This window comes from Podarcis liolepis (assembly GCF_965112155.1).
Source record: "Podarcis liolepis genome assembly, chromosome: 16".
Taxonomy (NCBI): domain Eukaryota; kingdom Metazoa; phylum Chordata; class Lepidosauria; order Squamata; family Lacertidae; genus Podarcis; species Podarcis liolepis.
In genome coordinates this window covers 20,793,731-20,809,444 of record NC_139567.1, presented here as the reverse complement: position 1 = coordinate 20,809,444, position 15,714 = coordinate 20,793,731, and the positions used below count along the sequence as shown (strand labels likewise).

At 48.4% G+C, this 15,714-nt stretch overlaps 1 protein-coding gene across 2 annotated transcripts in view; it reads left to right on the top strand.

The window, feature by feature from the left end:
• C1QTNF5 (C1q and TNF related 5) overlaps positions 1–14,191 on the top strand; it is a 201,947-nt gene extending 187,756 nt beyond the window's left edge. The window contains exons 1-3 of one of the 2 annotated variants that reach the window (XM_083481206.1): positions 3,468–3,707; positions 8,085–8,315; positions 10,591–14,191. In XM_083481206.1, coding sequence (XP_083337332.1) covers positions 8,096–8,315; positions 10,591–11,108 — 738 coding nt within the window. In that variant the 5' untranslated portion in view covers positions 3,468–3,707; positions 8,085–8,095 and the 3' untranslated portion in view covers positions 11,109–14,191. Of the gene's footprint in view, positions 1–3,467; positions 3,708–8,084; positions 8,316–10,590 lie in introns of those variants that run through there. The other variant, XM_083481207.1, reaches the window with a different exon arrangement.
• Positions 14,192–15,714: the final 1,523 nt, after the last annotated feature.

Below are 15,714 nucleotides of genomic sequence, written 5' to 3'. Positions count from 1 at the left end.
AGTGGAATGAAGTGGTAATGTGGTAGAAAAGACTGCCCTACTTCAGACTGCAGGTGGCGGCTGATCCCCTTAAAAAATTAATCCCTGAGCAAAAGAGGAGTGGAAAACAACCCACAAGAAAGCTAGTGTGTAAGGAAAAGAGCTTCATGTCTTCCTATGCTAGCTTTCCAGTTAAAAGGAATTTATAATGCAAGGACTTTCCTACATACATGCTATCCCTCCACCTGCTCTCTGAAATGGGATTATTAGCTTTAACCACTTGATTTCTCTTCCACTGCCAACAGTGTGGAGTAGAGGTGAGAATGCCAGACTAGGACCTGGGAGACCAGGGTTCAAATCAACACTCAGCCATGAAGCTCACTGAGCGACTTCAGGCCAGTTGCTGACTCTCAGCCTAACCTACCTCACAGGGTCGTTGTGATTATAAAAACGGAGAGGAGGAGGGAAAACTATGCATGCTCTTCCAGCGCTACCTGGAGGTGCTGGGGGTTGAATTTAGGACCTTCTACATGCACAGCAGATGCCCTGCCACTGAGCTTCAGCCCTTCCCTGCAGAAACCACTGTCCCTGGTACTGCAGCATTTCAGGCTTCAGTTGAGAGGATACACAAGTTCTTGGATTCCTGTCATCAGTAATTCCCCACCCACAGAAAACTGGCACGTCAGCCAAAGAGATCTAGCCTCACTTTTCACACTTGTGTGCCATTGTTTTGAAAGAGCATTTGAGCCTGTTAAAAAGTCCAACCTGCAACTAAATGGTGCTAGGAGCTCTGTACCACCCATGTGTGAATTACTTCCCCTTCCATCCCATCCCTGCGTAGCAGCCTCTGAGATCATCGGAGTCCAACTTAAATCTGGGAAGCATCACCCCAAGACAAGGGAGGAGTTTCTACGGAAGGGAGCTGGCGGCAGCAGCGTCTGCGAAACCAATCTGGGAGCAACGCCCATCCAGCTGCTGCTGCTGCTGCTGCTGTCAAAGCAGAAAAATGCTCCGGGACTTCTAAGCAGGATCTGGGTGCCAAGTCCCGTCCATCAAACTCTGCAAACAAGTTGTGGGTGGGATTCGCGCCTGTGTTTGTGGTACACTTGTGCATGTAGCAGAGGGAACAGAGAATCAGTTCCCACCCCTTGCTCTCTATCATAATACTAGAATGAAAGAAAGCTGAATAATGAAAGGTTCCAGATGGACGAGAGGAAGGATTTGGTCACACAGGAATCTGCTATCCCAAGAGATAGCGATGGCCAGCCAAAGAAGATGAGGCAAATTCGTGGAGGTTCAGGCTTACCTGGGGGCTTATAGCCACAATGACGACTTCTCAGGGTCAGAGGCAGTGATCCTCCAAGTACCAGTTTGCCAGGCATCACAAGGGTGGTGGCGAGATGCTGCTGTGCTCCGCTCCTGGCTTTTAGGCTTCCCATGAGCATCCTGCCAGAGCAGGATGCTGGACCAGACGGGCCTTTGGTCGGATTCAGCAGGAGCATGGGGAGCCGTGCTTGGTTTAATGTAGGTCAGTGTTGATCACGCAAACTGGCAGCAGCTCTCTGGAGTTTCAGGCAGAGAGCCTTTCCCAGATCTGACTGGGGATTTCAGGAATTGAACCATGCTGGTTTGCATGCAGCCATGGGTAAATAAGTTTGCAAGATGCCTCCTGCATCCCTTCTCTGGTAAGGTGAAGGTGAAGGTACCCCTGACCATTAGGTCCAGTCATGACCGACTCTGGGGTTGCGGTGCTCATCTCGCTTTATTGGCCGAGGGAGCCGGCGTATAGCTTCCGGGTCATGTGGCCAGCATGACTAAGCAGCTTCTGGCGAACCAGAGCAGGGCACGGAAACGCCATTAACCTTCCCGCTGGAGCGGTACCTATTTATCTACTTGCACTTTGACATGCTTTCAAACTGCTAGGTTGGCAGGAGCAGGGACCGAGGAACGGGAGCTCACCCCGTCGCGGGGATTTGAACTGCCGACCTTCTGACCGGCAAGTCCTAGGCTCTGTGGTTTAACCCACAGCGCCACCCATGTCCCCCTTCTCTGGTAGACATGGATTATAAGATGTGCCCAGCATAAGCATTTCCCAAGGGGCTTGGTTTGCCCAGACAGCAGTATAAAATGCACATTGATCAAGCGACATGCGTTATCACCCAGCATCCTTATCCTATATTCTAATAGCGAGCTCAAATGGAGGGGGAGCCTTTAGGTAGACAAAGCAACACCCCCCCCCCCATGAAGGAAGTACTGCATGAGCAGGCTTAGGGAACCCTCAAATGTTGCAGATATCCTGGCTGAGACTGATGGTGGTTGTAGTCCAAAACATCTGGTTGGCACCAGGTTGTGGGAGGCTACTGTACACTCACTCCTATGCTTCTGCCTGGTTGGAAAATATTCTGTAATGTTTTGTTGACTCCCAGCTTTTAATACATGTTACGTATCCTGTCTGTTAGTGTTACTTTTTTTTTTCCAAGAGGAGAGAAAGCGGAGCTCAGCCTGGCCTCAAAATCACACCTGGACACTTCTCTCCTCTAATGTTAGATTCATATGGAGAAGAGAGTTATTGTTAAGTGATGAGCAGCAGGCACTCTGTACATGCTCATTGACACTTCTTTTCCTGTGGTGATCTCTGGCAGAAAATAAGCTCTAGTGCCTGCTCAAGGTAAAAAAAAAAAAACAAAATGATGGGCAGAGTGGAAATGGAACCACCAATCCACTTCTTCTTTGATTGTTCACAGCATTTCTGTCTCAACCTTTAGCCAAAGGGACGTCGGAGCAGCTTACAAAAATCAGTTATAAGATGGTCCTGACCTTAAGTTCACAATCTGAAAAGATGTGACGCAAGAGGAAAATGGGAAGAGGAGGGAGGAGGCAAAAACCAAGCTCAGGCACAAGTTCTTAAAAGTGACAGCCCACGTCTGTGAAAGTCCTGGCTGTTTCGCGTTTGATGAATTGGGTTTCCTTGCCTTTCATCCCGCCATTGCTTTTATGAGGGTGAAGGTGCTTCCTTGGAAATATAGAGAACATTTATTTACACCCAATCTTGCAGGCATGGCCAAACTTGGCCCTCCTGCTGTTTTGCGACTACAATTCCCATCATCCCTGACCACTGGCCCTGTTAGCTAGGGATAATAGGAGTTGTAGTCCCAAAACAGCAGGAGGGCCAAGTTTGGCCATGCCATGCCTGCAAGCAGCTCAAGGCAGCGCACCTGCTTCTCCCTGCTCCTCATTCTCCCCGCACAACCACCCTGCGAGGTAAGCCAGGCTGAGAGGCAACGGTGGACTGGCCCAAGCTCACCCAGTGAGCCTCCAGGGCTGAGTGGGGGATTTGAACCCCAATCCCCCGGTCTCACCCCCACCCCCCTACTCTGACCCCTTCTCCGCCGCCCTGCCGGCTCCTGACTCTTCCTCCTCCCTCCCCTCCCGCCTTCCTCTCCCCTCTCTTCCCCATCCCAGAGATGCCCGTCCCTGGGAGCGCCTCTGCCTCCGACGCGCTTCCCCGCTTTGCCTGTAGCTCTTGGCTCCGCTCTGCAACTCTCCGGTTTCCATCGGAGTTGGGGAGGAGGGAGAGAGGGGAGGGAGAGAGGAGGGTGGGGAGGGGGGAAAGAAGGCCGGCCGGCGGAGCTGGCTTGCGGCCTCCTTCGCCAGAGTAAGCGGTCCTCCTTCTTCCCCAAGCAGTCCGGAGCGCCAGCTTGCCAGCCCAGCCGCAAAGCACCGCCGCCGTGAGTATCGCAGATCCACGCGGGCTGGTGGGCTAGGGAGGCTGGGCGACGGGTTCCCAACTTGCCTGCTTGGAGCTGCCGTTTCTCCCGACTTTGCTGACACCACCTTGCTTTTGTTTTGGGACCGACGCGATCCCTTTAGATGATCACCCGGGAGTTGGGCAATGCCTAGCGGGAGGAGATTTTGCTTTCTTTGGGGTTGATTTTAATCCGAGCCACCCAAAAGCCTTGCCCAAAAAATATACTGTAAGAAAGAGCTGCTCTCTTGGGGAAATTGAAATAAAAATGGCCAAAGTTTGTGGATTTTTAAAAAGAATGGCCTGATCCGGACCCCACTAAGGGGCGGGGGGTGGCGGTCTGGATTCCAATTTCGAGTTAGTCCGGTTTTTAATTGAGTATTCATTCTGATTTGTTCCACAATGGTGAGCCTAATTTGCTTGTGGGGTGTTTATATATCTTCCCATGAATTAGCCGATCATCCCACAATTTTCAATGCATTTTCCCATCACTTTCTCAGCCACCAAAAGTCTGGGTTGGTTGTTTTTTTTAAAGTGGATTTGTTGCTCCAGGGGAAGAGAGTGCTGTAATCTACTTGAATTGCGCAAACCTAGATTTCTTGGGATGCTCTTGAAGCCTTCCTGCAAAATAACATACAGGATACGCCCAGAGGAGCATCTGGTGAACATTACAGAATTTGAACTCGGGTCTCCTGGTCCTAACCAAACACTATCTGCTAGGCCACTCTGACTCTTGGGAAGGTGTGGGAATGAGGGGCATTGATTGCTGCAAGTGCCCCACAGGTTGGAAAGAAAGTCAACTGTTCTGGACTGATATTCACCATTATATCTCACACACACTATATGCAAAAGTTATTGCTACTTGCAATCCACAGGTAGGAGACTAATACTAAAAGTCAGTAGTGAAACTTGGTTTTTGCTGAATGCTTAAAATGGCTTTGTGCCCTTTATTCTCAGTAATTATTGCAACAGTCCTGCTAAGTTGGCCTGTTTTATTAACCCCATTTTGCAATCCGCTGTAGATCAGACAGACCAGTAGAGATCCTAGAGCCGTGAAGATAGAACTATATGCCAATGGCTGATTTTTCTGCCTATATTAGTACAGTTGCATGCCACCCCAATCTGAGCTATGCGAGATTCCAGGGGCACCAGGGACTGCCCAGGGTTTGGTTTGAGGAACAGCAGATACATTTATCTTTTTGATATATTTACACATATATAAAACCTGAGCCTCGGTGTATGGGGTGTTAGGGGGAGGGTAGAACCTTTGCTGGGGGACACCCCACCCTGCACTCAGCTCTCACCTGTGCTTCCTAGAAGCTGTGAGCATGCGACAGCAGCCACACCCTGGGAATGACTTTGGCTGGCTAGCTAAACCAAGTGAGGGTACCTGTTGGGTCTCAAACCCTCAGTGAGTTAGAGACTTCCCCTGCATGCAAAGACAGGCTCTGGCAGATTGAACAGACAAGACCAATAGTCTCTTGACCAATGGTCAAGAAAGTGGTTTCTCCACATGCTTTAGGGGGAAGGGGCAGATGGGGCTCGTCAACCCGGGAAGGTAGCACATCTAGCAGATGGAAAACTCTGGTCCTCCACTGCCTTGCTGGATATATTTGGGAGAAGAACCCTACCCAAATCCGAAGACCCTAAAACAGTTGGATGCTGTCTTGTGCACCTCCTTCTGGCAACTCCTGCAGCCAAGCTGGTGCCAAACGTCTTGCTCTGCTTTCCTGTGGACCCCACCAACGATGCCAAGAGTCTTGTTGTCTGGGCAGTTCAGGACCTCTGTACACACTGCCCAGGCTTGCGCCCCAAGGAGGTCACTTCTGTGCTGATAATGCAGCAGTTTGACTTCACCCACACACCCTGGCTAGTCATAGCAAAGCTTAAGAAATATAGGGACTAGGCTCCCCAAAGAATATCCTTCTTTTTTTCTCTTCTTTGGTGATCACTTGTAGCCAAGTAAGATTGTCTTCCATGAACACGGTCTTAACAGTGAGTCTGTAAGTGACTGTGGAGGCCAATTCTGGATGTCCTTCCACAGTGGGGATATAGGTTCCCGGACGGGAGTTGGTCATGGTGAGGGTTTGCCAAACATGCCTTCCTCTTAGCATGTTTCTCCCTTTCATCCTGAGTTTGAGCATGTTCAAAGTCCACAGCACCTTTGGTAAAGGCTGTTCTCCAATTGGAGCGCTCACAGGCCAGTGTTTCCCAATGGTCAGTGTTTATACTACATTTTTAAAGATTTGCCTTGAGAGAGCCTTTAAACCTCTTTTGTTGACCACCAGCATTACGCTTTCCATTTTTAAGTTCTGGATAGAGTAGTTGCTTTGGAAGGCGATATTCAGGCATCCAAACAACATGACGAGTCTTCAGCCAGTTGATATTGAAGAACCGTTGCTTCGACACTCACCCCACTACACCCCCAATCCTCACCAGGCTCAGGCAATGCTGAAAGAATGTAAAGCATCAAGATTTTGGATGGGTTCGCTGCATTCCAGACCTGTTAGCTATAGCTAAATCCCAAAGCTGAAACTTATAGGAGCTCTTAAGACAACCTGCACTCTTGCAAAAAGTGGCAAAAGATGGCAGGGGCAGGAAGGAGAGGAGAAGAAAAGAGAAAGGAAAGGAGAAATAGATGAGCAAGTTGTCAGAACAGGCTGGCTGGCTTGCAGGCAGAAGGAGGACAAAACCAGGACAAAAGTTCACAGGCTGATTCTGTGGTTTGAAGGCTGCGTTGCGTGCCCAGCTGGCTCCTGGCATCAGTCTTGCCTCTAGAGGACTAGCCTCTTGGGAGGCTCTGGCTTCTTTCCTCTGATTCCATGGGAGGCGAAAGGAGCGTGACATCCCAGGCGGTTGCTTAAGAGCCAGTTGACATTTCCTCCTCTCTCTGTCTCTCTTCCCGCTGCCCCCATCGCTCACCACAAAATACACAAAGTGCAGCTCAGGAAAGCCAGATAATTCTGAGCCATCTGAAGCTCCCAACTGTTCCAAGGGAATCATATGCATTAATGGATTTAGGTTGCACAATTGCTAGTCTTACAGTTGGATTAGGGTGTGGAGGCTCCCTGGGAGATCAACCATGGGGGTGGGTGTCTAAGAGGCAATACTCTGCTCTGGTTTTGCTGGAGTTCTTCTACCTTTTCACGAAACGGTTGCTGCGATTAATTTCTGCGGGGAGAGGTGGAATGCTAACCTGAATAAAAACTAGATGGACCTGGAATCGTAGCTGCAGGTCTGTGGGATGAGGGTGGTGAGATAAACGCACTCTGTACATGCTCAGTGGCACCATCTTTCAAATTAAACCAGCCGGAACGTTGTGTGGATTGAACAAAGATGGGGAGAACCATGTGTTCCTTGGAGGTGGGATAGCAATATAATAAATGAATAATAAATACTCTGACTGATTAAAACTCTGGAAATCTAATGCACCAGGGAACAACATAAAATCATAGGAAGATACCTTAGACTGAGTTGCACCCTTGATCCATCAAGCTCTGTACTATCCACACAGATTGGCTGTGGCTCTCCAGGGTTTCAGACTGGGGACATTCCCAGTCCTACTTGGGAATGCAAGGATTGAACCCCACAGACTTTCTGCATGCAGAGCAGGTGCTCTCCCACTGAGCTGGAGCCCTTTCCCTGCTCAGTCTAGTCTAGGCCAAGCATTCTAGCTTAGTTCTTTCCAGCTGCACTTCTTCCTATTTGCAGTGATTTTTTTGTTTTAACTGTGTGGGAGAACATAAAAAGAGCCCAGCTACTGGGTCTGACCAAAGGCCCATCTACATAGCCCAGCATCCTCACAGAGACCAATCAGAAGCCGGTGGGAAGCCCACAAGCAGGACCCGAGGGCAACAGCACTCTCCCACCCTTGTGATTTCCAGGAACTGCTATTCAGAGGCTACTGAATACCAAACCAGTCATACTGCAGACAGTACATAGGCACCACAACTAGTAGCTACTGGTAGTCTTATATTTGTCTTTCAAAGCCATCCAGTTGGCAGCCATCACTGCCTCTTCTGGAGGGGGGCAGGGCATCAACACTTTAACTATGTTAGCTGGCAAACTTCAGAAGGCTGGGGAAAACAGAGATAGTCTCAGCTGATGGGCAGGTTTATATGGGGCAAAGTAGCCCTTAAGGCATCCCAGGGCCAGATTTAATAGGCCTAGTTATCTAGGGCGAGTAGGAATTTCATGCAGGTGACCATTCAAGGAAGGTTTACTAAACTTGGTCCTTTGGGGGCATAAATGCATTGGATTAGGTAAGCTGTTAAAAAATAAATAAATTTGTGGACCTGTTTGCAAAAAAACACTTCCCCGAGACCCTTTGGAGGTATCTGACAAACTCCTCTCTCTGTAGACCCCCCAGAAATGGAGCACACCGTCTACTTCTTCCTCTTCCTGCTTACATTGACCACAGACTCTGTCCAGATTGAGGACAATAAGATCCCCAGCCTTTGCGCTGGGCACCCTGGAATTCCAGGCACCCCCGGGATCCATGGGAACCAAGGCATGCCAGGCAGAGATGGGCGTGACGGGCGTGACGGAGCAGCAGGGATGCCGGGAGAAAAGGGCGAAGTTGGTCAACCAGGTAAGGGTACCTCTGCCTTAGGAGGATCTCAAAGGACTTCCTGGTGCCTGAAGGAAAACTTTTGGTCTTTAGATGCAGATGAGGCAGGTTAGGAGAGCACTATTATTCCCAGGTCCATTTCTATCATGCTAAGCAAGCTAATGCTGCAAAAGCCCTAAAGTGGATAATTCCAGCATTATTGTCTCACAATGTATTGGGGGAAGGAGTCCTCTGTGTTGAGTTATCAACTCCACAGAGCAGGGCCAGCCTGTCTGGTGACCCATTTTTCTCTGTGTGGACAGCCAGCTGGCTTTCAGAGCTATGCAAGCCCCAGCCATCAGCAGCTGGGCACGGCTAAAATGGCCTCACAAGACAAATGGGGAGGCCTGGCGGAAGTAATAAGGCCTGTGGACTGAAAGTTCCTCACCCCTCTGAGGGAAATGAGGTCATTTAAATTAAGACCCAAACTTCTAACTATTGTAGTCGCCACAAGCAAGACAAGGGGATCGCTGGTGTTTTGCTTTCTACTGAGTTCTCTCTTTTCTGTCAATTAATTTTTATTGCTTTTCAAAAAAAATCAAGAAATTAACATCAAATTTAATACAAATTGGAAAGTTGACTTCCCACCCCGCTATCTTGATGTTTCTCTTCCCTTCCTTACTCGTTGCTCAGTTACATAATTTCCTAATTCCATTTCAAGAGAAGAGTAAGATAAAAAAGATAAAAAAGTTAGCAAAAGATGCAAGTGAAGAACTTCCGATTTCCCATCTGCCAGTAACAAAAAAATTATTTGTGCATATGTGCATATATATATATATATATATATATGTCAGAGCTGCCCTAGGTCCCAGCTCACAAAGGACCAACGCCACTTCGTTGTTATATACAAAAGTCTTTATTGAAGTTCAGTTTGTCTTTCACATCAGCAGCGTGCAGCTCTACGTCTGAAACTCTAGACCGCCGAAGCTCCGTCTGAGTCCCCTCCCCGCTGACACCAGTTTAAGATCCTAGCCTTGCTCCACCTCTTCCTCTGCTCTTTCCTCCTCTGGGTCCGCCTGTCCGCTGGGGTTTCGCCCTTCCTAGACTCTTCTGACGCTGAGTCCCCTGATTCTTCTCCCTGCCTCCGGCGGGCTTTAGGACCTGGTTCCCAATCCGGGCTCTCTGCTGTCCCGCGCGCCTGTGCATTTGAACTTGGCGCGCGCGCCCAGCCACCAACCTTCCTCCAGACCGTTACACTGCTCTGGTCACTGCTTCTCCCTTCGGGGAGGCTAGCTGGACTTGACCTCCCCTCCATTCCCCCACTCTCTGATGGAGGCGTGGTCAGTCTCGACTCATATTCTCTCCCTGCTGGAGGAGACGCTGGCCCTGACACCTGGGACCCTTCCCCCCCACTACGCTCTGGTGGGGAAGCTGGTCCTGATCTCCAGCTGCTGCTTTGGGAGTCCCCGCTGGCCCCCCTTGCTCTAACCATCGGCGCCTCCTTCTGGGAATCTTCTGATTCACTGGAGAGGCTCGTGGAATCTCTCGGGTCACTGCTATACCCCCCTACGCTGCCCTCCGATTCTTCCCCTTCGCTCTCCATTTCCTCTCTCCCCTGTGCCTCTGTTCCTGAGGCCCTGACAATATATATATATATATACACACATACATACAGTGGTATCTCTGTTTTTGAATGTCTCCGTTGTTGAACATTTCAGTTTTCAAACGCTGTAAACCCAGAAGTAAATGCTTCGGTTTTCGAACACGCCTTGGAAGTCAAACCAGAAATGCGGCTTCCATACTGAGTTTTCCGTATTGAGTTTTCCATATTCAGTTTTCGGTTTTGAAGCTTCCATACTGAGTTTTCGGTTTTCAAACATTTCAGAACTCAAACGGTCTTCTGGAACGGATTATGTTCGAAAACCCAGGTACCACTGTATATAAAAATCACCCTCAGTCCATGCAAAATATATATATATATTTAAAACCTTCAGTCCCATGCAAACATCCATCTTCTCCGCTTTCAGTTAAACAATTTCTTTAAAGTCAGGGTGCCTCAGAATCATTTGTTCCTTTTCCCTACAAAAAGTCAAAGTCAGGTTCCATAATAATTAATAAACGTTAGCCATCTGTTTCTTTTAATTTCACCTCTACCAATTACTGCCACCATCACTCCATATTGCATAGTACTGTACTAAATTCTTCCACCCATATCCGCGTTAAAGCCTCTCCGTGGCGAAAACACATCAGATCCATATTCCATTCTCAAACATATCCTAACACTGTCCTTGGTTGTTGTTGTTTTCATTCCATAAAGGAGCAGTGGGCCCCACAGGGGAAAGAGGCAGCCCTGGCCTCAATGGGTTCCCCGGAGAGAAAGGGGCGCCTGGGGAGTGCGCAGTGGCCCCCCGCTCAGCCTTCAGCGCCAAGCGCTCCGAGTCTCGCAGCCCTCCCTTGGCCGACCAGCCAATCGTCTTCGACGTGGTTCTGGTCAACGAGCAGGGACATTACGACGGCAACACGGGGAAGTTCCTCTGCGAGATTCCGGGACTGTACTACTTTGCCGTCCATGCCACCGTCTACCGCATGAGCCTCCAGTTCGACATTATGAAGAATGGCAAGTCGGTGGCCTCCTTCTTCCAGTTCTACGGCAACTGGCCCAAGCCCACATCACTGTCCGGTGGCACCCTGGTGCGGCTGGAGCCGGAGGATGAAGTCTGGGTGCAGGTAGGGGTAGGGGACTACCTTGGCTTCTACTCCAGCATCAAGACAGATAGCACTTTCACAGGATTCCTGGTCTACTCCTACTGGCAAAACTCTCCCGTCTTTGCCTGAGAGATGCCACTCTCCGCCACACGATTTGCGGGGGACTCCCTTTCTTGGCTCCGCCACAGCTGTCGTCCGTGGGGATACCTGTGGCCCTTCTTAACCCGAGGGGTGTGGCACCCCTTTAGCTAATGCCTGTAAAAGGGTTGTAGGTTCTTCCCAGAAGGTGTCTGGCAAACCCTCAGGCCACGGTTGGGATAGCTGTGCAGCAGAGAAGCTAAGTGACCTTTGTAGTGCACTAGCAAACAGTGTACTCCTTACAGAGTAGATTTACTTTCTATATCTATACACATACATACTTAGGGCTGTGCCCCGCTTGCTTCACTCGCCAGCCCCACCTACCCCTTTGGTAACCTCCCTGCCCCACATCAGATGTCAAATGACAATATGACTTTTAGAAGACATCTGAAAGCAGCCCCGTAGAGGGAAGTTTTTAATGTCTTATGTTTTATTGTGTTTTTATATTTTGCTGGAAGCTGCCCAGAGTGGCTGGGGAAACCCAGTCAGATGGGTGGCATGTTAATACAGTGGTACCTCGGGTTAAGAACTTAATTCGTTCCGGAGGTCCGTTCTTAACCTGAAACTGTTCTTAACCTGAAGCACCACTTTAGCTAATGGGGCCTCTTGCTGCTACCGCACCGCTGGAGCACGATTCCTGTTCTCATCCTGAAGCAAAGTTCTTAACCTGAGGTAATATTTCTGGGTTAGCGGAGTCTGTAACCTGAAGCATATGTAACCTGAGGTACTACTGTAATAAAATTATTATTATTGTTATTATTATCTGACCAACCACCCTTCCTTTACACCCCCTTGTCCTCCCCTCGCAGCTTGCCTGAACCTCCACACCTTTTTAAAGGAGGAGGGAGGCACAGTTGACTGAACGGCTCTATGAAACGCCTCTCTTTCCTCCACCAAACCTCACAGCAGGCATGTTTGACCGAGGTCAGCCAAGAGCCATTCATGGGCTACCCTGTCATTTCTCGTGCTGCAGCTGACGTGGCCATCTGTTGGCGGTCCTGTGAACTGCAAAGCATGACATTCAGTCCTTTTGTTTGTATATAGGGGGACAGGCCACCCTTTCCTACAGTTCCTCAGAAGCAGTCCAACTGGTAGGGGCTGGTGTATTTCTGCAGCTACTCCTCTCCCTGTTAAAGGGGAAGGAGGGTCCAGAGCAAGATCGCTAGGATCAAACCGCTATTAAACCATGAAATCAATCTTAACTTGTATATGGCATTTAGGGCCAGACAGTATCTGGTTTTCAGCATCGTGATATATCACCAACTAAACCTCATGATATACCAGCGGAGCTGGCAGAGTTAACAGGGGCTGCAGGAATCAGGAGAAGCATTGGCTGGCTTCATGATTTTCTCCACATTGTGATTTTTGCATAGCGCACACACACACACACATTTTGATTCCTGATATATTCCCAGGTCAAAAATGATGAAACCAATATCGCAATGTGGACTTCAAACCAGTTTAGGGTGATATATTGTTATATTACCTAGCCCTAATGGCATTGCAGAGAGAAATTAGAGTAATCGCACAAATGAAAAATGCCACAGAAGGAATTATTTAAAAACAACTGTACAGTGGTACCTCTGGTTAAGAGCGCTTCAGGTTATGAACGCTTCAGGTTATGAGCTCCATTAACTCGGAAGTAGCTGCTTCTGGTTGCGAACTTTGCCCCAGGATGTGAACGGAAATCGTGCGCCAGAGGGGCGCACACAGCAGGAGGCCCCATTAGCTAAAGCGTGCCTCAGGATAAGAACGGTTTCAGCTTAAGAACGGACCTCCAGAACAAATTAAGTTTGTAACCAGAGGTACTACTGTAATAGTGTGAATGGGTCATTTCTCATGTTATCTTCTTAATAGGGTAGCACATGCACAGAAGCCTCCCTGCCCTCTCTTGCTATGGCAGCCTGTAGTGGCTGTTAGAAGGTTCCAACAGCCACTACAGGCAGCCACAGATCCAGAGTCTTCTCTTGCAACATTCCCAGCTATGAAAGGGGCCCATCACTGCTCACTCATTTAATTTTAACCTAAAAAGGACTGGAAATCAAGGCTCTGGCTGTGTTGTTTTCCATCTGGTAGGAAAAGAGCCTCTTTCCTATTAGGTAGCCTAGGGTAAGATAAAGGTTGCAAGCTGACTGCTCTGCTCACAGCCCAACCGCAGAGAATATATATCAGAAAGGGTGCACAAATTCTCATTCATGGACCAAGCAGCAATAAAAAGTTTAGCGTAGATGTTATAGACGTGTGGTGTGAGTTATCCACTAGGGGGCTCCCTGAGCCCAAAGTTTAAAAAGTTTGCTGGCCAAGTTAATTAACCCTAGAATGGATTTTGTTTGTAAGACTGTTTCACGCATGACATTTCTTTTTTCCGACATGGAAATTTGAGTCTGTTAGTCTATTATTCCTGTATGCAAAGGATGTGTATATGTATATATTCACTCGTTTGTTCTCAGTCTTCCAAAGTGTTTTAAATATAATGAAAAGATTTGGGTGCTGTTTTATATCTCTGTATTGGGGGGGGGGGAGTATCGGTGTTTGGAGAGATCTTTTTTACTGGTAGAAAGCATTTTGGAGGGAGGTGTTGCAATGTTTTTTTCCGACTCCTGCTCCTCAGCATTTTACAGCAGCCCAATAAAGAGAAAATAAGTGGGTGACATCCCGCCCGCCCCACATTAAACAGAGTTAAAGAGAGCAAAACTTCATCTGTTTCAATTCTTGTATACTAGAAGTTAAAGAACCTATTGATTCATTCCCTGTTTTTGAACTGATGAATTCATCCATTTAACCTCTAAGCCAGATTGCATATAGTTATTCCTTCAACATGGACCTTTCTTTGGATGTTGGAGTTTGTAAAAGGGATTTTTAAAGGCACCGTAAGGATATAGTCAGGTATTTTAAACGATTTCCACTGTTGTGCTATAGCGATCCTGGCAGCATCCGTGTCAAAAGTTCATTTTGGTGAAATGTCTTCTTAGTGCCTGTCCATGTATTTAGTAGGAATTACTGGGTAGATATTTGAATATGTGTTTTAATAATCTTTGAAACCTCCTAATAAATTTCATTCCAGAGTGAAGCAACCTGTGGGCATTCCCACCAGAGATGGGGGAAGGTTCATTTATTCCCACAACCTATGTGATGAATGGTTTATTGGAATTTGGAATAGTTGAATGGGTATGTGATACTGTCATTGATGAATATACTAACTCAATGCAAATAGGCCAATGCTCAACAGGACCCAATACAGTATCCTGATGACCAACATCCTGTAATACTTCTTCTGAATCTGGGCTGGGGAAACTGCAGCCAATGGTGTATGTGCAGCCCTCAGCCTAATTTCACGAGGTGCAGCCTATTGCAGAAGCCCTGGATGGACTTGCTGCGTAGCTCGAGACTCTTAATCCCAGAGTTGTGGGTTTGAGTCCCAGTTGGGTGAAAGATTCCTGCATTGCAGGGGGTTGTGTTTAGATGACCCTCATGGACCCCTCCAACTCTGCAGTTCTTGGATTCTGTGTCGGGGAAGGCAGGGAGCAAGGCAGCCTGAGTTCTGTGGTTATCTACAAACGACCCCCAAACCCATTTATCCATGCCAAGTGTTGCCCACAGAAAGCAATGTGTGCGGAAAGTCACAGCTCAGCCTTTCCTACAGGGCTGTGACAGCGACTGGGGCCGGTCAGCTTGCCTTCTCTGGTCCCAGATTCTCCAGTGTGAGAACAGTGACCCAATTTGGAAGAAAGGTCCTTTATTTTTAGCACGGAGAAGGAAGCACGCTTTCTGCATTCTTGCCCAAAATAGGCCTTGTTGCACTCATTTTCCCTAATGTCTCTGGACTGCTCCCAGCTGCAGAACTTTCCCAGTGTCCAAGCAAGCTGCAAACTTCCTTGGGATATCTGGTCTCACCTGGAGGCTCCAAGGACGCTGGGAAGAAGGAATCTTGTCAGTTTCCGCCAGCATCTGTGTCCGGGTGGTACCAAAGCAATTTCTGTCAAGCTCTTTGCCAAGCTAAGCCAGGAGGTTTGATTTGATTGGACTTTTGGGGTGGGGCAGGGTTTTTACAAGGCCATTTACACAGGACTTGGTTTGGGGCTGAGGGATAGATATATAGGGTAACAAGATAATTCTACCAAAAGCAGATCTTAGAGAGGAATGGGAGATGTGGAGCTTCAGCCTGACCTGGAGCGATCTCAGTTTTTACCAGCGCTGACCCCGACCTCCCTCTCAGGGAAAGCATCGCCCGGGTCAGCGCTGACGACAGACATCTGTTGCAAATGACGCTTGGCCTGTAAAGCCAGAGCCCCGGGCTGTGTCAGCCATGTAACAAAGACACGCTGTGTCCTGCATCTTGCAATGGGACTGCAGAAGCATCGCGAGCCAATATTTTCCTGTTTTCCCCACTCAGCTGTGAAGAGGGCTGTGGGATCTGGAGCAAAAAGAGGATATCCAGTTTCATGCCTTCCCTGGATTTTGTTTAGTTTTTTATGGGAACAAATGCTGGGGGGGACATAATGGCCCGCTATAATTGTGCAAACATACATTTCCTGGCATGCATTTGAATGCCTTCTGCAAAATACTGGTAGCATCCTATGCTTTGATTGGCAGCTGC